This window comes from Labeo rohita, chromosome 19, assembly GCF_022985175.1.
Source record: "Labeo rohita strain BAU-BD-2019 chromosome 19, IGBB_LRoh.1.0, whole genome shotgun sequence".
Lineage (NCBI taxonomy): Eukaryota > Metazoa > Chordata > Actinopteri > Cypriniformes > Cyprinidae > Labeo > Labeo rohita.
The window spans coordinates 16104570-16126127 of record NC_066887.1 but is presented as its reverse complement, the minus strand read 5'-3'; the positions used below and the strand labels follow the sequence as shown (position 1 = coordinate 16126127).

The 21558-nt window shown below is 38.7% G+C and overlaps 1 protein-coding gene across 12 annotated transcripts in view; it reads left to right on the top strand.

Moving 5' to 3' along the window:
- Positions 1-21558, top strand: part of adgrb2 (adhesion G protein-coupled receptor B2) — a 364163-nt gene that overhangs the window by 328702 nt on the left and 13903 nt on the right. For 8 of the 12 annotated variants that reach the window (XM_051136470.1, XM_051136468.1, XM_051136465.1 and 5 more), the window contains 5 exons: positions 941-980; positions 1149-1163; positions 3146-3891; positions 8496-8531; positions 13559-13672. In XM_051136470.1, coding sequence (XP_050992427.1) covers positions 941-980; positions 1149-1163; positions 3146-3891; positions 8496-8531; positions 13559-13672 — 951 coding nt within the window. Of the gene's footprint in view, positions 1-940; positions 981-1148; positions 1164-3145; positions 3892-8495; positions 8532-13558; positions 13673-17496; positions 17573-21558 lie in introns of all 12 variants that reach the window. The other 4 variants (XM_051136463.1, XM_051136469.1, XR_007829792.1 and 1 more) reach the window with 3 other exon arrangements.

Genomic DNA, 21558 nt, shown 5'->3' with positions numbered 1-21558 from the left:
GCCCACGTTCTCCACCAGAGCCAGAGCCTTGTCTTGGAGCAAAATCACATAACCGTACGTCTGATTGTACGTGTTTGCTTTAGAGTTAGTGCTGTCAATTTTAGAGTCTAGCTGACAGCCTAGCGTGAGCATATTAGCCAGTTAATTAGATAAGTGGTTAGCTGTCAGCAAGTTATTTAGTGCAAAGTAGCTGCTTCCCTGGCTGTGCAGTAAAAGTTTGGCATAGTCGCAGGTCTCTGTTCTTGTCTCATGCCTTTTCCTTTTAACTTCGACACACAGGTATATGCATAGATGCAAGCTGCTCTCACTAGGGCATGCTAAAATTGTTCCACAATGTAATGCCCTGACTAAAGCTTTGTTTTGAACTCCTTTGAGAGTTAATTCTTTTGGCAGCAATAGCCAATGCTGCATTCCAATGAGGGCCTGGAGTTAAAAAGAGCTGCTCTGGGACGGACATTTTCAGTTTACCCTGAGGGACGCAGTCAGTTTGTGTCCATTGTACTGTATTTTGTTTTTTTTTTAAGAGTCCTCCCCTTCTTTCATAAAAATAATATCTGTTTTTTTGTTTGGAAAGTCAAGCCCAGCTGTGTCAGGCTGCGGTATGCTAATTTATGTTCACTTTGGTTCATTGTAATTAGTGCTGGTGCTAAGGGATCTGCTATTTATTGTAGAGGTGTTGCAGATGTGTTGCATTAGACTGGTACTTTGTCGAAACATTGCGTGGTGGTTGCTAAAATGAATATTTTGTTAGTGTTTGATGGACTCTTTAAACACCACCATATACTACCTAACAGCGCTTAGTTCCACCCTTCATCATATCAATCGTATGACTCAAATGTAAATTATCAAGAATTGGTGTCTATATATTCAGTTCACTTGTGGACAGCTGTTTGTAACAAGCTGAAGTAATCTCTCCTCTGTCCTTCATTCACCTACGCAGACGGACTTTGAGAAAGACGTGGACTTGGCGTGTCAAACAGGTAAGTACGTCTGACCTCATTTTGCCTTTCACTATCGGTGTCCTGCCACTTTGCATTCTCATTCTTGAACTTTCCTCACCATTTTTTCACATTGCCCTGGTTCTAATGCAGTAAAGTTTGTTCATGTAAAGTTAACCCTGCACATCCTTGTCTCCCCCTCACTTGCAGAAAGAGGACACCCATGTAAGTCTCACTCTTAAGTTTGTATGTCATTTGTGTTAGACTATAGTATTTTGTTGTTTTGCATAAACTGACATACAAAATGTGCATGTCTGCTCTTTGAATGTCATATCCTTATCTTCTTCAGCATACTAGAGCCTTAAAGGATTAGCTCACTCATGAATTAAAATTTCTTGATAATTTACTCACCCCAATGTCATCCAAGATGTTCATGTCTTTCTTTCTTCAGTCGAAAGGAAATTAAGGTTTTGAGAAAAACATTCCAGGAATTTTCTCCATATAGTGGACCTCAATGGGGAGTCAATGGGTTGAAGGTCCAAAGTGCAGTTTCAATTCAGCTTCAAAAGGCTTTACACAGTCCCAGCCGAGAAATAAGGGTCTTATCTAGCGAAACAGTTGCTCATTCTCAAAAAAAGTATGTACTTTATAACCACACTAGCTCTGTAATGCGTGTCTACGACTTCATGCATTACGTAATCACTTTGGAAAGGTTACACATGACCTTCATCTGTGTGCTTAGGGTGAAAAACTCATTTTCTCCTCCAACTTCCAAATCAACATTGTTTTTTTTCCTTTTTTTGTAAAGGGCGTTTGACTTTCTTTGCACATTCACTTTGTAAACACTGGGTCGGTACTTCCGCCTACGTCGTGTGTGATCTTTCCAACGTGACTACATAAGTCGAGCTAGTGCAAGATGAGCATTTGTGGTTAAAAAGTAAATAAATTTGTATTTTTTTAGATAATGGCCAATTGTTTCGCTAGATAAGACCCTTATTCCTCGCCTGGGATCACGTGGAGCCCTTTTGAAGCTGCATTAAACCTGCTATTTGGATTCAACCCCATTGAAGTTCACTATATGGAGAAAAATCCTGGAATGTTTTCCTCAAAAACCTTAATTTCTTTTCGACTGAGGAAAGGGAGACATGAATATCTTGGATGGCATGGGGGTGAGTAAATTATCAGGAAATGTAAATTCAGGGGTGAACTAATCTTTTAATTTAAGCTTGGAATGTTCAGTTCCAAGAACTGTAATTGGTTGGTTTAGTTTTAGCACTAAACCAGCTTGATCATGGTACTAGTTTCACCTCATAAAGAAAAAGGCTGTGCTGCAGCGTTGGCAAAGCAAGGTTTACTGAAGTCCAAAGTTATCTTGGTCTGTAACCTCAACCTCAAGAATAGAATCAAACATTTTGATCAATTTTGTGGATTCGAAACTGCCATTGCCGTAACCTTGAGCTTATGAAATTCAAAACAAGACAAAAATCTAAGGAAAGTTCATTTTTATCACCTTTTGTAAGTTTTATGCACTTGTTTTCTTTTTTTTTTCTTTCACATTTTGGACTGAGTTATGTTTGCTGTTAAATGTGACTTTATTGATGATGTATAAATTGGTTAAACTATTACGGCTGATGGTTTTTCTCTTAGAGGGGATGATTTGTGCATGGCTTTCCTTTTTAACTCTACCTAATTCAACTGAACTCCTACTGTAACACCTCTGGGGCACCAACCTTTGCAACTGTCCAACTTCTGCATGCCGAGACTCCTGGATACTAATTCACCTGCCTGAAAATGTTTGTCCTTTCCTGCCCTCGCTGCTCTTTTGACCTCTGCACTGACACACTCCATTTCCATGCACTGTAACTGAGCTCATTTTCTTTTGTCTCTTTGCCCATCATTCCCTCCACCGATTACATTCTCTCTGCACCCACTCAAATCAATCTTGCTTGCTCTGTCACCTCACTCCGAAACATCTGGGCTCTATGCCTTTGGGAACTGCTATCTAACCATCTTCCATCCCACCCCTTTCCTTTTCTGTCATGTATTGTTATTCCATCCGAACTGTGTTATGAACGAACTTTGTTTCTCTTTGCCGCTCCGTCCATCTGTGTGATCTTGTGCACTCGACCTTTGCTTCTGTCTCTTTCTTCCCCCCCACTTCTGTCTATCTGTTCTCTTTCTCTCTTCCTTTCTCCTTCCTACCTCAGTCATCTTTAAGGAGGTAAACACCTGCAACCCTGCTACCATAACTGGAACTCTATCCCGCATCTCCCTGGACGATGAGGATGACCCCAAGTTGGCGGCTCACCAGGAGGGCGTTAATTTCAGCAGCCTACCTGGGAACATCCCACCCCCTAACCTGCTGGTGCAGGTTCCTCCATTGGGTCCCTTGAATGAGCTAAGTGAGCAGCCACTTAAGAAGGAGGTTAATGTGGAGCAACAAGGTCAACACCAACGATCTGGACCCATCTACCTGTGCACAGAGAGTGGAATGGGTTGGGCCCGACCAAACCCTTCTTCCACCCAGGATTCCGCTGGTGGCGGAGGTGGGGAAGGGGACTACATGGTGTTGCCACGTCGGACAGTCAGTCTTAAGCCCCCTCCTCCATCCCAGGATGAGGGGAAGCCCCTGAACATTACAGTAGATGACCCTCCCTTTCCTCCACCCCCTTCACCCATGACTCTGCATCCAGCAGAGAGCGAAGCATACCCTGCAGACTTTGCAGCCGTGGACCACATCAGCATGAACCTAAATCGTTCCTACGGCACACTCAAACAGTTGCCGGCCCACGGCGGGCACACGCACTCCCACACCAACACCCACACCCTGCAGGTCAAGCAGAATCGTCCCTCTGTCCGGCAGATCCTCACATCGGGAACAGTGGAGCGTACCAGAACCCTTCCCCGCAACCTGGGCAGCACCAACACCAGCCTCTCAGCTGGATCTTTGGAAGTAAGTAGGGGTTTAAGAAGAGGTTCATTCTTTCACACTCTAGAAAAGAGGTAGGCAAGTTTGGTCCTAGAGAGCTGCAGTCCTCCAGAGTTTATCTCCAACCCTAATCAAACAAACCTGAACAAGCTAATCAACATCTTAGGATTACTAAGGCTATAAACAGGTAAGTTTTTTGTCAGCGTTGGAGCTGACCTCTGCAGGACTGTGACTCTCTAGGACCGAACTTGCCTACCCCTGATCTAGAACCATCACTGCTGAATGTCCCAGGGTATTTTGGAAACCACATGCAGCTTGTAGTTTTGGCGTACAACCTAGAAGCACAATAGTGTTGTAATCTCCCATCATTCTTGCCAGGGAAAAAGAAAACTGGGGAGCACATAGCACAAGAATTATTATGGCAGGAAAATGACAGATCTGCACAAAAACATCACCATGATGAAACCAAGCAGTGAATGCAGTGATTGCAAACACACCAACCCAAACATACAAACCATACAGACAGATTCTCCCTAGTTCTCTCAAAAATGAAAAATGCCATCATTTACATGTCATTCCCAACTTTATGACTTTCTTCTGTGAAATACAAAAGCAGAGTTTTTTTGAAAGTCAGTGGGGTCCGAAACAACACTAGACCCCATTCGATTTCCAAAGTATCTTCGTTAGTGTTCAGCAGAAGAAAGTTAGTTGGGTTTTGGAATGTCATGAGGGTGGTGAGTACTTTTAGGGTGTTGTTATAAGACAACAAAACCAAGGCTGAATTATCTTATTAGAATGTCTCCCTTCATTTCGGGGCCAGATGATGCTACATCATTTGTAGTCCCCGAGACGCCATACATACTGATCATCTAGCAACTCTCTCATCAGTCAGTCACAGGAATGCATTCAGGTGTGCCTTCTATACCCAGAGTCCCCTGTCAACATGATGTTACACAACTTAGTGACTGCATCGGTGTATGTGTACGTGTGTGTGCAGTTGCTCTTCTCTCTATAATTACACTACAGCCCCACAAGGAGAAACAGCAGATGGTGAGAGTGAAACAGCCAGAGGAAGTGCCTGAGAGAGCCTGCACTCCTTCATTATCGGACACAAAACCTTCCCTCTCTGTCTCCTACACATAGTTCTCAGTGCTGGGGCATGAATTTCTAACTAAAGTCAGTTGTCAAACTTAAAGTCAACATAAAATGTAATATAAAAAATACTGTTACTATTACTATAAAAAATATATATAAACACTTTTTTCAGCTCACCTTACCAACCAACCTGCAAATGATCAATGAATAGAGATGCTTAAGGAGGTCAAACTAAATATATATATTTTTTAATTCTTCAGGATTAAACAGTGATTTGTGATTTTTACTGTTTTCTAGCAATAAACATTACCAGTAATAATTCAGATGTTATTAAATAAATCATCAGTCATGTTTTATCCTGACATCTTTGAATACCTTATTCACTCTGAAATAAATCATACAATGGAAGCAAAATATTAATTTCATGTTGACTTTAAAAAGTTAATTGTTTTGACAGTTGACCACCTATAAAAATGGTAAATGTTTCTCATTCATTCTCCATCTTTCTCTGTCTCACACACTAACTCGTAAGTGCCTGTACACCTCACACGCAGCTGCAGATTATATGTATCATTTTGTGTATTATTTTCATATCAATCATCAAGCTGGAAAGGCTGCATTATGCCAGTTTCTTAAACTTCACTTTTCTTCTAAAGAACTCACTGACTCAAGCTTGGTATAATAAGGTTGGGGCCGCTAAAGTTGCTGATATTTTATTGGTCTTGAACACTGGTGGGGTCTGTAGTGCTTTGGCTTCCTCTCACCTAACTCACCCAGTGACACCTGAAGTAACTTTGTCAACAACTAACTTCTCACCCTTTAAACAAGGTACACAACGTGACTTAGTCTCATCCTCCCTTTGTGAGTGGCACAGTAGCATAGGCTTAGGTCTTGACTGGTTTCTGTTCTGCGAGTTTGAGCTTGTGACAAATTGCTATACAATGTGTGCAGACACTGTTGGTTAACTCTATTTGTCAGTGTGTTCTGGAGAACTCAAACTCTTTTTATTAATAGACTCTTGCATTTTTGCATGACATTTTAAGCCTCAATCACAACACTAAATGGAAATATTCTGTTTGCTTTTCAGATTGATTTACAGGGTAGAAAACCCCTCGGAGGTGCATATTCTGATACTTAACCACAGTGCAAAATACAGTACTAGAGTCCATGTATACAGTTGAAGTCAAAAGTTTACATACACCTTGGAAAATCTGCAAAAATGTAATTATTTTACTAATATAAGAGATGGAGGGATTATACAAAATTTATGTTATTTTTTATTTGGTAATGACCTGAATAAGATGTTTCACATAAGACATTTACATATAGTCTGCAAGAGAAAATAATAGTTAAATTTATAAAAATGACCCCGTTTGAAAGTTTACATACACCTGATTCTTACTACTGTGTTGTTACCTGAATGATCCACAGCTGTTTTTGTTGTTGTTTGTTTGTTTTTGTTTAGTGATAGTTGTTCATGAGTCCATTGTTTGCCTGAAGAGTTAAACTACCCGCTGTTCTTCAGAAAAATCCTTCAGGTCCCATAAATTCTTTGGTTTTTCAGCATTTTTGTGTATTTGAATCCTTTCCAACAATGACTGTATGATTTTGAGATCCATCTTTTCAAACTGAGGACAGCTAAGGGACTCATATGCAATTATTACAGAAGGTTAAAACGCTTACTGATGCTCCAGAAGGAAAAACCATGCATTAATAGTCGGGGGGTGAAAACTTTTGAACAAAATGATGATGTGTACATTTTTCTTATTTTGCCTAAATATCCTTTTTTTTTTCTTTTTTTTTTTCTTTCATTTGCGCTTTAGAAACTACAGAAGACACATGTTTCCCAGAAGACAAAATATGTGACAAAATATCTTCCAGTTCAAAAAGTTTTCACCCCTGGCTCTTAATGCATCGTGTTTCCTTCTGGAGCAGCAGTGAGCGTTTAAACCTTCTATAATAGTTGCATATGAGTCCCTCAGTTGTCCTCAATCTAAAAAGATGAATCTCAAAATCATAGTCATTGTTGGAAAGAGTTCAAATACACAAAAATGCTGAAAAACCATAGAATTTGAACAACTCAAGAACAACTATTACTAAGCAAAAAAAAAAAAAAAAAAAATCATCATTCAGATAACAGAGTACTAAGAATTAAGTGTATGTAAACTTTTGAATGGGGTCATTTTTATAAATTCAATTGTTATTTTCTCTTGTGGACTATATGTAAATGTCTTTTATGTGATACAACTTATTAAGTTAAGTACTAAATAAAAAATAGCATGCATTTTGCATGATCCTTCTTATCTAGTTAAAATCATTAACATTTGCAGATTCTGCAAGGTGTGTGTAAACTTTTGACTTCAGCTGTATTATATAGTTATAATAATAGATCAAAAGTTTATATTTTTTGTCTACAGAACTCCATGTGGCAACATTATGTGTGTCCTATTATTCATATTAGCCAATAAAATTGAAAATATGAGGGAAAATGTCCTTACCGTAATAGGTCTTCACATTTTTGTGACAGTTGTTATGTCACTGAGAGACCCTGATTGGCTCATCCTGTATGTGTTGCTATGAGTGACATAATGATCTACATTGTAAGGTCATTAATGTGCTCGGAATTGGTAGCCAAGTAATCCCATTTTCCAACAACAAATAAATGCTTGTGAAGGATAAGTTTGGCAATTTTCAGTTAGGTTTGTTTTGTTACAGTTTACAAAGAAACTAGGTGCTGGAGAAAGAGTACACATTATTTATTTCTATATACTACCAATATTATAACAATACAAAGCTGGTTGAAGTTGTTCTTTAATAAAAAGTAATAAAAATACAGTTTTGTGGGCCTATAAGACACATTTATTGCCGGTTGGTCTTCTCAACTGACTCTGCGAGTGGGGCATTAAGTTAATTTTAGACCCTGCACATTACTATGCAAAGTGCACTGTGCAGAGGTACAAACAAATTTTGTTGAAACTAAGCAAGTTCCTACTGAGAAAGTGGTTTTGGTGTTTACAGAAGATTAGAGATGTTTACATACTGAGACATTTATAAAATATTATGCCATTTTCTAAACATACCAGAGCTTCTGCTGTTTACATTATATGCAGACAGATTTACTTTTTTTAATCAAAGGCTCACATCATCACTTATGCTGTTTTATGAAGGAAAATCCTATCTAATCAATGGTCCAATCTGACCTGTTTTACATTTTCAGTGACCCTCATAAAGATGGCAGTATTTATTTATTTTTTACATGGACATTGTTATCCACTTCTGTTATGCTTTAAGACGCCCACCGTACGCCCACTAGTTGTTGAAGGCAAATACACCTTTCTTGTGTTTGTGGTGAAGTTCGGTTTCAATCCAAACATAAAAACACCCACTGGAAAAGCATATTTCAGTCAGAGGGGTATTATATGCTCACTGCACCTGCATGAGACAAATGCATCATGGTCGCCAGTTTACTCAGGTGCTGAAAGATGTGCAGTTGTGATTGATGGTGTCTTCTCTCCCCCTCCCCCTTCCCCCAGAGGAAAAGAGTACGGTACTCTGAGCTGGACTTTGAGGTAAGACCCCGTCCCCATCTGTCCTTAGACTGGTGTTTGTGCTTCTGTCCAACATTATCTAGAGATTTTTTTCAATGGACTCATAACAGGAGCCAATGATAGTTGCCGCTCCGGTGCTTGTTTCCCCCATCATGCATTTAGTATTAGCAACAGTCCTATCCATGGCAGAACTGCTCAGTGTTTCACATGCCTTGTTTCCTTAGGCTTTCCTTTTGGCATTTTAAAATAAGGGTGACCACATATCACTCTTTTAAATATATGTAATAAAATGTACATGTGTAATGTTTGAAATCAATTATACATGAACTTAATTGAGTGTGTGTATGTGTGTGCGTGCATACAGTTCTGTTCATTAGTGTACACCCCCAGGCAGAATTTGATAGATGATAATAATTTTATGGATTATAAAAATGGTACGTTATTTAATACTGTCCTGAATGAGCTGTTTTACATCATAACTGTGATGATATTGTCTATTTATACAAAAGACTTTTAAACATTTACATACCCTTTGCAACTGAGTTGTTACCTAGATGATCAACCGTTGAGTCCCTGGTTTGTCCTAAACCAGGACTGTCCAAACTCTGTTCTGGAGGGCCGGTGTTCCACAGTATTTAGTTTAAACTTGCCTCCACCTGCCCGGAAGTTTCTAGTATGTCTAGTAAGACCTTAATTAGGGTTGGAGCTAAACTCTGCAGGACAGTGGCCCTCCAGGAGCAGAATTGGACACCCCTGTCCTAAACAGTTAAGACAGTGGTCTCAAACTCAATTCCTGGAGGGCCACATCTCTGCACAGTTTAGCTCCAACTCTAATCATACACACCTGATCCAGCTTATCAAGGTCTTCAGGATTATTAGAAACTTCCAAGCAGGCATGAGTTAGAGCTAAACTATGCAGAGCTGTGGCCCTTCAGGAATTGAATTTGAGACCGAGTTAAACCATCCACTGCTCTGTAGAAAAATCCTCTAAGTTCTGCACATTCTTTGGTGTTTTGGGGACTTTTTGCATATTAAGCTTTTTCCAGCAGTAAATATATGATACTGAGATCTGTCTTTTCACAGTGAGGACAATTGAGCTGCCTTCACGCCATGTCGTATTTCTGAGATGACAACACGTGACATTCTTCTTGAGCTGAATTATGTCTTTCTATGGCAAAACTAGCAACGGCAAAGCCCTCACATGCTCCTGATCTCGCAATTACAACGTGTAAACTGAGAGTTACGACTTGGACCAGTGACAGCTGTACCACCTGATTGCCGACAGGCTCTTTTTGTCACTACTTAGGCGCTAAGTCTGAGTTCGAGAACATGGAAAGCTATGAGTAAAATGTCACATGTTGTCTTCTCGGAATTACGGTAATTATGACACGGCGTGAATGCAACATAATACACAACTACTGTATTACAAAAGGTAAAAAAAAAATCACTGATGCTCAAGAAGGCAATGAAATACATTAAGAGTTGGGGGTGTAAACTTTTGAACAGGATGATCATTTGTAAATATTGTTTACAAATGACTTTATAAACTATATGTTAACATCTTCCTAATGAAAAAAAAGCTAAAACCAGCCTAAGCTGGTTGGCTGGTCTTAGCTGGTTTAAGCTAGTCTCCCAGCCTGACCAACAAAGGAAGTGGCCACAACCCCTCTAATACCAGCCTGCTGACCAGCTAAAACCAGCCAACCAGCTTAGGTGGGTTTTAGACATTGTTTTTCTTTGTCCCAGCAGGATGTTATATGAAATAGCATATTAAGAACAGTACTAAAGGAAAAATAACATGAAATTGTTAGGATTTCTCGTATGTCTTATTTTGTCAAATTTATTTATTTATTTTTTATCATTATTTAATTATTTATTATTTAAAATTTACATTATGTTTCATGGGAATTAGTTTGACAGTAGATTTAAAGTTACTTTAAATAGTCTTGGCAGTTCATAGATGTGAAGTTGATTGTAATGTACAGCTTTCCTGCTGTTCAAATACAGTTTAAGTACTGCATAGCAATTCACCTCTTTCCTGAACGTGGAGATCTCGCCTGACCGAAACGATGCATTACATTTCCAGTCTCTGGTGTTTCTAGTCAACTTAATGTGTTTTCTGAGCCGATTATATAACGTTTTAACCTACAGCATGTAGATGGTTTTAAAAAGTACATGGCGCCATAGTTCCATAGTTACCTTACAGTGTCGCAATGACCGTCTTTTTGCAGTAACTCACCTGTCATAGTTTAATGAGTGGGAAGATGACATGAAGCGACCCGCGGTTAGCTACATTGAAAACAGATGAGCACACATATTCTACATACAGCTCCCATTCGGGGTGAAGTTCGGGGATTTCGTCCACAAATTAATAAGAGCGCCCATCATTTTAACAGTTTAATCAATTTTATTATTTCACATACAGTATTGTAACTTAGGCCGTGCAAGATGTCATAGACATTTATGCAAGGCATACAGTGTCTGACATGGTACGCAAAATAAGTAGTTTACAGGAATTCCTTAAACTGTGGCAGCCAACAACAGCAAAGCTTAACCCTGCGCACATTTTTATTATAAAAAATAGGTTCCCTTTACTTTAATTCAACAATCATTTTACCCCATTTTAACGTGGATTTCTGTAGAGACCAGAAGGAGGACACCCAAACGGAAGTTAGAATCCATCACTGCGGTGCTTATCAGAGGGTTTACAATGGAAAAAGGTGGATAGCTATGTTCAGTGAATTCAGAAACTGTTCTGCATTTAGCCTACCATGTTTAGCATTTCAGAAATCTGGTCACCCTATTTCTTTTGACTTTTTTGATATGCCATCACAAAGTGTGCTGTATAAAACACCATATACAAGCAGAATATGTCTCTGAATACAGAAGGATCAAGGCTGCAGAAACACTGAACCAGCGTAGAGCTCTGTAAGTGTCGAGTGAGTGGCATTATTGTGTGTGAAAGAGATAGACGGCATAATGCGACGAGTAGAGACTGCACGTGTATGACTGAGGCAGCCTGGAGGGCACCTCCATGGAATGATCAACTGGCAGGAACCAGCAAATCTCCAGTCGAAAACATCCCAATCCATTTTCTCCAGAACACGCTTGTGTGCTTTTAAACCAGCAGTTCTTCAATTATGTTTGAAAGCTTAAGTGAAGTTATGACTGGATATTTGCTCTCCAGTATGGAGGCTTCTTCTTAAACAGAGGTATGTCTTGTTACTAACGCATTCAGATGCTTTTAGAGCTTCATAACCTCTTCCATCCTAGTCAGTGCTGCATGAGATCTTCTCCCCCGTGTCCCAATAAACAAATTAGGGTTGACAGTAAACTAAAACAGTTTTTTCATGATTGAGATAATCGTTTTTGCTGTTACTGGATTCATTTCAAACTGTTAATTAGCTGAAATATACCTGTAAATACATAATGTGTAGTTCATTTAGTTCTAATGCATTAAATACCTCTTGAAAACAAAAACTAAATTATATTAAACTAAAATTGTATTGCTCTGGTGAGAGAAAAAAACAGTCAATCTCCCATCCTGCTGGTTTTGCATTTGTAGCACTTGTTTGCTGGTCAGGCTGGGGTTTTATGCATTTATGTGTGCTGGCACTCGTATTTTGTTTAATTTTTAGAATTTGCACTGAGCAAAATGAAGTTAAACGGGTGAATATACTAAACTAAAAGCCATATAATGTATACTTTCTATAAAATATATATATATATATTTAAAGGAGAAGTACTCACCCCTTTGTCAACCAAGATGTTCATGTCTTTCTTCAGTCATAAAGAAATTGTTTTTGAGGAAAACATTTAAGCATTTTTCTCCATATAATGGACTGCTATGGTGTCCTGAGTTTGAACTTCCAAAATGCAGTTTAAATGCAGCTTCAAACGATCCCAGATGCAGTTGTAAATGATCTCAGCTGAGGAAGAAGGGTCTAGCAAAACGATACGTTATTTTCATTAAAAAAATACAATTCAATTTTTTTTTTAATCTTGAACGCTCATATTGTCTTGCTCTCGTTGAACTGCGCAAGACAGTTAGGGTATGTTGAAAAACTCCAATTGTTTTTTTCTCCCTCAACTTCAAAAATCATTTCAAAATCATCCTACATGGCTGCAGAAGTACCGACCCAGTCTTTGCAAAGTGAACATGCAAAGAAGATCAAACACCCTTAACAAAAACGATAAAACAGCGATATAGGACGATTTTGAAGTTGAGGGAGAACATGAGATGGGAGTTTTTCGATATACCCTACCTGTTATGAACCGGAAAAAAACAGAGTCCAGGCAGAGTAAGACAAGAAGAGCGTTTGACATTAAAAAGTATATGAATTGTATTATTTTTATAAAAACAATCGTTTCGCTAGATAAGACTTTTCTTCCTCGGCTGGGATCGTTTACAACCGCATTTGGGATCGTTTGAAGCTGCATTTAAACTGCGTTTTGGAAGTTCAAATTTGAGGCACCATAGAAGTCCACTATATGGAGAAAAACGCTGAAATGTTTTCCTCAAAAACATAATTTCTTTACGACTGACTAAAAAAAAACATGAACATCTTGGGCTGAGTACATTATCTGTAAATCTTTGTTCTGGAAGTGGACTTCTCCTTTAACTTTGGTAGTCCTAATGTAAATGAGAATTGCTATATAACCATTTATAGAAAGCTAAATAAACAAACCTGAAATCAATCCTAGTACATGGATGCTTACATTCACCGATTAGAGCTCCATGTCAGCTGTGTGTGAACACCAGCTGTGACTACAAAACAGCCCAGCCAGCTTCCAGCCACCTCCAATTAAGTCTGGAAATTGGTGAAAGTGTCTGTCAGTAGGAAATGACACTAACCAGAGAGCTTCAGCTCCATTGTTTAATATCTAGAACACCACCCTTTGAGAGGATGAGTGTTCATAGTCACCCTAGTTTTGCGGTTTAACACCGATAGCCGTTGACCCAGCTCTTCCCTGGCCAGCCCTTTCTTATTTTCGCTTTTGTTTCTTTTTGTTTTTTTTGTTTGTTTGTTTTTTCCCCTTCCTTACAGAAAGTGATGCACACTCGCAAAAGACACTCAGAGCTCTACCATGAACTCAACCACTCCACCAAGTTCCACACCATAGACAGGTATAACAGGGACCCTGCCATGTCCTCCTTCAAGGTAAGACCCCTCTAACCTGCGACCCCACACTGACCCTACACCACCCTAAGCTCCACTTTCAAGGGTTAGTTCAACCAAAAATGAAAATTCTGTCATGAATTACTCACCGTCATGTTGTTCCAAACCCGTAAGACCTTTGTTCATCTTCATAACAGAAACTAAGATATTTTTGATGAAATCCGAGAGCTTTCTGATCTTGCATAGACAACAACGCAAATATCACATTCAAGGTTCAGAAAGGTAATAAGGACATAATAAAAAAAAAAAAAAAAAAAACATTAAAAATGACATCAGTGGATCAAACAGAAGACAAAGAAAACAAAAATAATGACTTTTTTTGTATTGTATTGTTTTGTATGAACGAAGGTCTTACGGGTTTGGAACGACGTGAGGGTGAGTAATTAATGACAAAATTTTCATTTTTGGGTGAACTATCCCTTTAAGTGAAATAATCTCGCTCTGTGTTTTCTAAAAACCCTGCGTAATTGCGTTACAAAGTCGCTAATAAACATGCTCACACGTGCACCACTGCAAGAGTTTTAAAGCGATAATAAATTGTTTACACATACTTGAATTACTAATGATAGTTACATAAATAATTTGTTACTGGAGAAAACCTTTAGTTTTAAAGGTGTATTAACGTCCTTTTAACATGCTTTAAAATTACATGGAATAAAATTCATAAACATTTTGATATTAAATATAATTCAGCTGGTAAATAAAAAATGAAATTCTATCATCATTTATTTATTCTCATGTTCTGACATTTAATGTATGGACAAATACACTTTTAGATGTGTCTTATCTTTCACACAAGTGAACACTGAACTGTGTTTTCTTGTACTAGGATTTAAATAAATTAATAATAATAATACGTTTGAAATGCACTTGGTATTTGGGAAACTCATCTTTATCAGAACATGCACTGCTTTCCATTTCTTCAAGCCTTGTGTTTTGTACGCTAATTATACAGTATTAATAGTTGGATCATATTCAGTCTTCTGCCATTAAGCTTCTCAAAGTACACCTGCTACGCCTGCTACAGCGCCGTCTCCTATCTGCTTCCCCTACAAAGAGCTGACTGTTCATCTTTGCATTAGCTAGACTGCTGAATCTTTAATGTTCTATTAGCGGAAGGAGCATTGCAAACATCCACACGCCAGTGTCCACAGGCTTTTGTCATTAAGATTTAAAAACAAATGCCCTGCGGGAAATTACCTGCTCGCAATTTGCGACAAGTGTATACTTTGGTGGCATTTGCCACATGCTCACTCACTTTTCATTTGGATCATGCTGTCCGCAGCCTCAGTTACAGCCTATTTCAGGCCATTAGATCCTTGTGCTGCATTACGTTTCACCAGGACCGTGTCCTGGGGTGACCCTGGCCACTGGAGTGATTTGATTGGTCAACCCAAAATTCCCAAAAAAGTTATCAGTGAGGAAGTAGTGGGCTTATCAACAATGAGTCTGCACCTTACCTCGGCCACCCCAGCTGAAAAAAAAGTCTGGACACCACTACTGGATATCTTCAGACAAGCATTAGAGGTTCATGTTGTCATATCAGAGGTTCAAACTCTTTTCAAATGTTTTGACACTACAGAATTCTTCAGTATTGATGAGTGTCGCCTTTCAATTCCCAACGGGAAAGCAACTGCAGCATATAATTCTTTTGATTTGATTCCACAGGTTTGATTATGCTGACAATGCTATAATTACAGCAATAATGGTGTTCAGGAGAGTGAAAAAAAATGAAATTGCATATTATTATAATAGCCCAGTGCCTAAGGCTGGCCACACACTTGAAGATTTTAAGGCCGATTTGCACCCCCGTGGGCCATGGCCTGATTTGAGGCTTGTTGCAAACGATTTTTTGTCCAAAAAATCCTCTATTATGTGGTGATATTACCATTATTTAAAGCCCTATTCAGACTACATGATTTTTTTTGTTGGTTACGACAGTCACTGTGTCAGACTATGTGATTTTGACTCTTAAAATCTTGTTGCGTCGTAAACGAAACATGCCGGACTACCCGACCATTCATCGCATGCTGTCATAACTGATACAGCGGGACTAGACAGAAGGCGCTATAAGCGTAAACAAACAATGACTAGCAAACAGTATGTTTAGCTCTGTCTTGTCATCAGAAAAGCCCAAAAAAGAAAGAAAACCTGACAATGGACACAAATCTGGACTGCATGAAGAGGACAGTATGGACTGTCAAAGAGAACTGAGATAAAATAGTTTTTTTTTTTTTTTTTTACTCTGTCACGGTAGTCCCTCATCATAAATGCAGGAGTATTGTTGCCATAGCTCCACAAACATTTCCTCCATTGTAAAACACGGACGACAAAAAAACCATGCTAGTCTTTCTGTGTTGACGTTGTGAAGCATCACATACTCCCGACGCCCATTGTCATATATGAATTCCCACGACGCCCTACAACAAGCAGATCGTGCCAAAATCAGGCTAAAATCATGTAGTCTGAACCAGGCTTAACTGCTTCCGATCAAGACAGAATGTCCCCAAACTCAATATCACTGTACAAAAGAATGTGAGCCAAGAGAGCCAGCTGACAATGTTGATTGTCCTCAATGCGTTTTCCTTCTCTAGTTATGATTTAATCTCACAAGTCTCCGTGAGATCTCGCGTCACTGTGAAAATGTTCTTCAATCAACAAGTGTGTGGTCTCACGGTCTGGTCGAATCATCTAGTGTGTGCATTCAGAGAATTATAAGGCTAAAAATCAGTTGAAACTGTCTTCATGTCTGTGGTCTCTCATGGTTTTAAATTCGGTAAAGATTTGAAAATCGCCCAGTGTGTCCCGGTCGTAAGACGATCGTCAGTTATTTGGAATTCTTCTTTAGGTCAGGACTGGTGTGAGTGGTTTTCCACAGAATGTGATAATTTATTTGGTATAATGTGCTTATAAAGAAGTGGTTTTCAAATTCATGAAGATAAATGTAATCTAAAAACCATAAGTGCACTTTGCGATAACCTTCACCGTTTGTTTGAATCCTGCTGGATTTATACCCATTCAACATTACATAACTTTCCCTAAAGCCCAGTCTACCTCACAAAACCACATCTACCTCAAAAACATCTGATCTCATGATAAAAACGTATCTGTGGGAACTTTTTCGCGAGACGCATAATGTACCAATAAGTACATATCACTGCAGTTTTAGAGTGTTGCTAAAACAGTGTTTGTTTTATTGTCGCAGAACAGATGAATGTACGAATGGTACATTTTATGTGACGATGGTTGTGTATGTCACCACAGTTCTGGCTTGAAATGTCCATTGAGTGGTGCTAAAACTTTGCTCCGTGACGTTTTAAAATAACGTACCATCTGTACAACACCTAAACCTGCCCGCTAGTATGAACAAATGCGAATGTGACGTAAAAACACATTCGCAAGCATGCCGTTTCATCTTGTTTTTTGATCTCTCATCTTTCATCTATTTTATCATGAGTCATGTTTTTGCAGGATTCGTACCCAAGGATTCCACATCCTAAGTCCAGTTCCGTGCCGGCTGAGCTACCGAGCAAGCTTGTTATATCCGGAAAGCAAAACATACAGAGCTGTAATCATAACTGTATGAAAACAATTACAAGTGCTCGCTGTTTTACTTCCTCTAGTGTTTATTTCTGTTGGAACCTGCAGTGATATGTACTTATTGGTATGTATTTCGCACCTTGTGAAAAAGTTCCCACAGGTACGTTTTCGTCATGAGATAATGTAGCAAAAACTATAACATCTGTGCTAAAAAGTGCCATGCCAGTGGTCTTTAAACCCCTCTAACAATCCGGCCGACTTCGCAGGTTCCTCCTCCACCTCCACCAAGACAATCTGAGCCTTTAACACGGAGAATGAGCTTCGTTTACAAAGAGAGCCAACGTAAGCATGTCAACCAGACCCAGTATTCCCAGCCCTGATTAATAAAGGCTCTCATTGGTGCAGTGTAAACCCTGACTTTGTAGAGTCTAAAAGGTGTAGAGGACTAAATGTTGGGTGTTTTTTTCACGTTAGGTCGTGTTAACTCAGCGTGGAGTATTCCCTGCGATGTTGTGATGTACTGTTGTAAATCACACAGCCTTGCGCTGTCATCGTGCTTGTGCTAGTGCTGTTTAAACCCTTTAAGTTTTATTTAAAACCAAGCTGTACATATAAATTCTTATAAACCACAAAAACTTATAAAAATGTATTTAAAAGATCATAAACAGATAAAATTGTGGCATAAAATCTGCATTAAAGTAAGAATAACCCGATTGGTATACGGTAAGTAAGCACATACTCTTCCAGCAACATGGTGATACTGATGATAACAGAAGTGCATTTGGTCAGAAACCTGTGTGTGTGTGGGCCGTTAAAGAGATGAGTGTGCATTTGGGAAAAATCTAAGCCATTTTTCCCCTTTCTGTCTTACTCTAGACTTTCCTTTTATCCCATTGGATCATTCTAACAGCTGGTGAGGAAAGTGAGCTTAGTGGGGTCTCTAACACATCCAAATGGCCCCTTCCAGACACTGTCCATTTCTTCTAATCGTCTTTCTCTCTCTATTTCCCTCCTACATACGATGACTTCAATCTCTCGTTTGTACCGCGGGTTCGCTTTATCTTGTTCTTTTTTTCTATGGGGACAGTGGAGGCGCCTTAGTCACTTGCAGTCCCTTAAATTGCTTGTGTTAGTGAGAATGGAGCTTGATGCAGTTTGAAAGGCAGTTAACCTCTAAGTGAAGATGCTGGCTGGGCTGATAGCTGTAGCGGAGGCACCCCATATGGTCCCAAATGGATGAAGGACTGGTACCCTGTGTTCAATCTATTCATGCTAATGGGGATCCTACAAATGAACACAGCGGGGAACTTGAGAGCAGAGGAAGGCAACAGTCTGGCTCTTGAAATATGTATTAGTTGAAAACTTCTGCTCTTACACCCACTGACTGTTTTATGAAAGAGTAAACATCATAAATACATGCACGGAGTTAGCAATAATGTAAGATTTGAACAATCCCTTAACCTAAAGTATTAAACTTAGGCATGTAACCCACACAATGTATGCTATGGATATGACTTGTGCTTTAAATCATGTAGTTGTTACACTTCTAGCATTTTTTTTTAATGAAGCACAACAACATTTGGTTAAATAATCATGAACTTTCTTAAAAACCAGGAGAATAAGGGTAAAAAAAATTAATTGCCATATAAATTACAGTCTAATTGTCCCTTCATAGAGAGTTTGATTGACAGGCAATCTGACCAATCATAACATCACATCTGCCATTTTTGTTTGACAAACAAACCAGACCGGAGAGTAGGTTAATGCTGGTGGACTTGAAAAATGGCGTATTGACATTTTTCCTTGGTTGCAACAAGAAAACATATGATGTTCATTCATGTTTTATTTCACGCTAAAACTAGTAAACAGGAAGAGATGATCGGTTCACATGCCACTTAAACTGAAGTGCAACAACCTGATCTCATGGAAATTCGCACATATTTTATGAGGTGGCAAGTGAAGTTGTACGCATTCATGTGATTTTACGAGTTCCTCAATTCATATGAATTCGTACAAATGACCTACCCCTAAACCTACCCCTATCTTTAATGTGTCGTGATAGCGTTGGGTGCTAGAGTAATCTATCACAACACATTAAAGAGCCAAAAAATGGTATTTATTGTATGAATTTCTTTAAAAAATAACATTTTAAAGCTGTGACTTAGTTTAATGTATTTTTCACTGCATGAGAACATTATTGGTGGCGTGAGAGCACCATGGCATGTAATTTATACAAATTTGTACGACCTCACTCGTATGACCTTTGTCTAGACCCCAGTGATGGGTAGGTTTAGGGGTAGGTCATCATACGAATTCATATGAATTGGGGAACTCGTAAAACACGTACAATTTAGCAAAAATTGCACAAATTTGTACGAATGTGTGCTATTTTGCTAAATTGTACGTATTTTACGTATTCACTCATATGACCTTTGTCTAGACCCCAGTGATGGGTAGGTTTAGGGGTAGGTCATCGTACAAAATCATATGAATTGGGGAACTCATACTCAATACATTCATACAAATTTGTGCAATTTTTGCTAAATCGTACGTATTTTACAAGTTCCCCACTTCATATGAATTTGTACGATGACCAAACCCTAACCCCGCCCCTAAACCTACCCGTCACTGGGGTCTAGACAAAGGTAGTACGAGTGAGGTCGTATGAATTAGCCACCTCGTAAAATACATACAAATTGGTTGTGAGATAGCGTTTTGAGACAGCAATCTGTCATGACACATTAAAGAGCCACAAAATGGTATTTATTGTTTGAATTTCTTTAAAAAAAAAAAAAAAATGTAAAAGCTATGACTTAATTTCATGTATTTTTTACTGCGTGAAAACATGATGGGTGGTGTGAGAGTGCCATGGTGTGTCGGACATAGCGACAGTAACGAAAGGGGGCTTGTCTTTGCGAAGGGTCAATGTATATAATAGTTAACAAGGAAATGCATGTCATTTCAAGGGCTGCCCTCGACTAAAGATTTTTCTGGTCGACTAGTAGTCGTTCATTTTAAGCATTAGTCGCTTATTGATCACATGCTTATTGATAAACCATATAAATCATAATAATGAGCCTTTAACTGCCTACATTGCCTAATAAGCTCAAGCGCACGCAAAAAAAGCTTGCCACAGCGCACCAGCAGATATAATAATTATGTGTCAGGGAAAAACAGCAAGTAGACTCCATTAACGTTTTAATAATTTATTGATAAACTAGTGCTTTTGCTTTGGCTTAAGAGATTAAATGAAAACGGCTATACTGACTCGTCATTACCGAATGCATGTTTCATACGGATTACATAATCTAGTAATATCTATTTTCTATTTGAGTTGGTTCATTGGTTCATGTTCACAAGTAGACATTTCACGTTCTATCGATATATTTTTCATGTCTGTAAGGCAAGTATACACAGAGTTTCAAAGTGATGCGCTCAAGTTTACAGAGACCAAGATGAGAAAAAGCATGTCCTGTTTGCATTAATTATTTTACAAAAGCACAACGTTTCGTTGTTATTCTGAGTCCACACAAATAAACAATGTCTTCAATTCGAAAGATGTATTAATTTTATCTGTATGACCAAAAATGACAGTATTTTAAGAGCAAATGACCACACCGGCACCTTCATCTGTCATGCAGTGAGCGCCTGAATATTCAGCTTCTACACTCCGCACAGAAACTTCAATAGCGCACATTTTTCTAGGTTAACATTAGATTGAGCGGCCATGTAAAGTTGCTACTACATACATCTTTAAGATGAAAAGCCATTTTTGAGGTCGATTACATACATACATACGATTTACTACATTAGGGTGTTTTGTGTTACATTTTATATACTCAACGAAAAGAATTACAACCACAGCTTTTTAAAAGGAAATTTTACAGAGCAGAGACTAGAATATAAGTCTTCTGGTAAAATACATTATGGCTAACTCATTTGTAATCTGGACAACATTGCTGGCTTTTTTATTAAAAAATATGGTTGCTGCTAAAATATATATCCTACTTAGGTCGAGTCATCTACTTAAATTACGTCTAGGTGCTGAAGGCCTTCATCTGCAATTAGAAAGTTTCATCCAAAGCATGATTACATTCTGTGACCCCTATCAACTAGTACTATTCAAACTGCTTCCTAGAAAAATGACTCATTAAAACTTTCAAAACCCTATAGCACTGATAATATATAGTATCAGTAGTAGAGTGGACTCATGAATCTAATACTGTAATTGTCGTGCTTTAAAGGTTACGCTCTGAACAATTATTAGTACTCATACAGTCTGTGTGATTGCAAGTACGCATTAGTGCGCATCTTTGAGTGTTTACCTA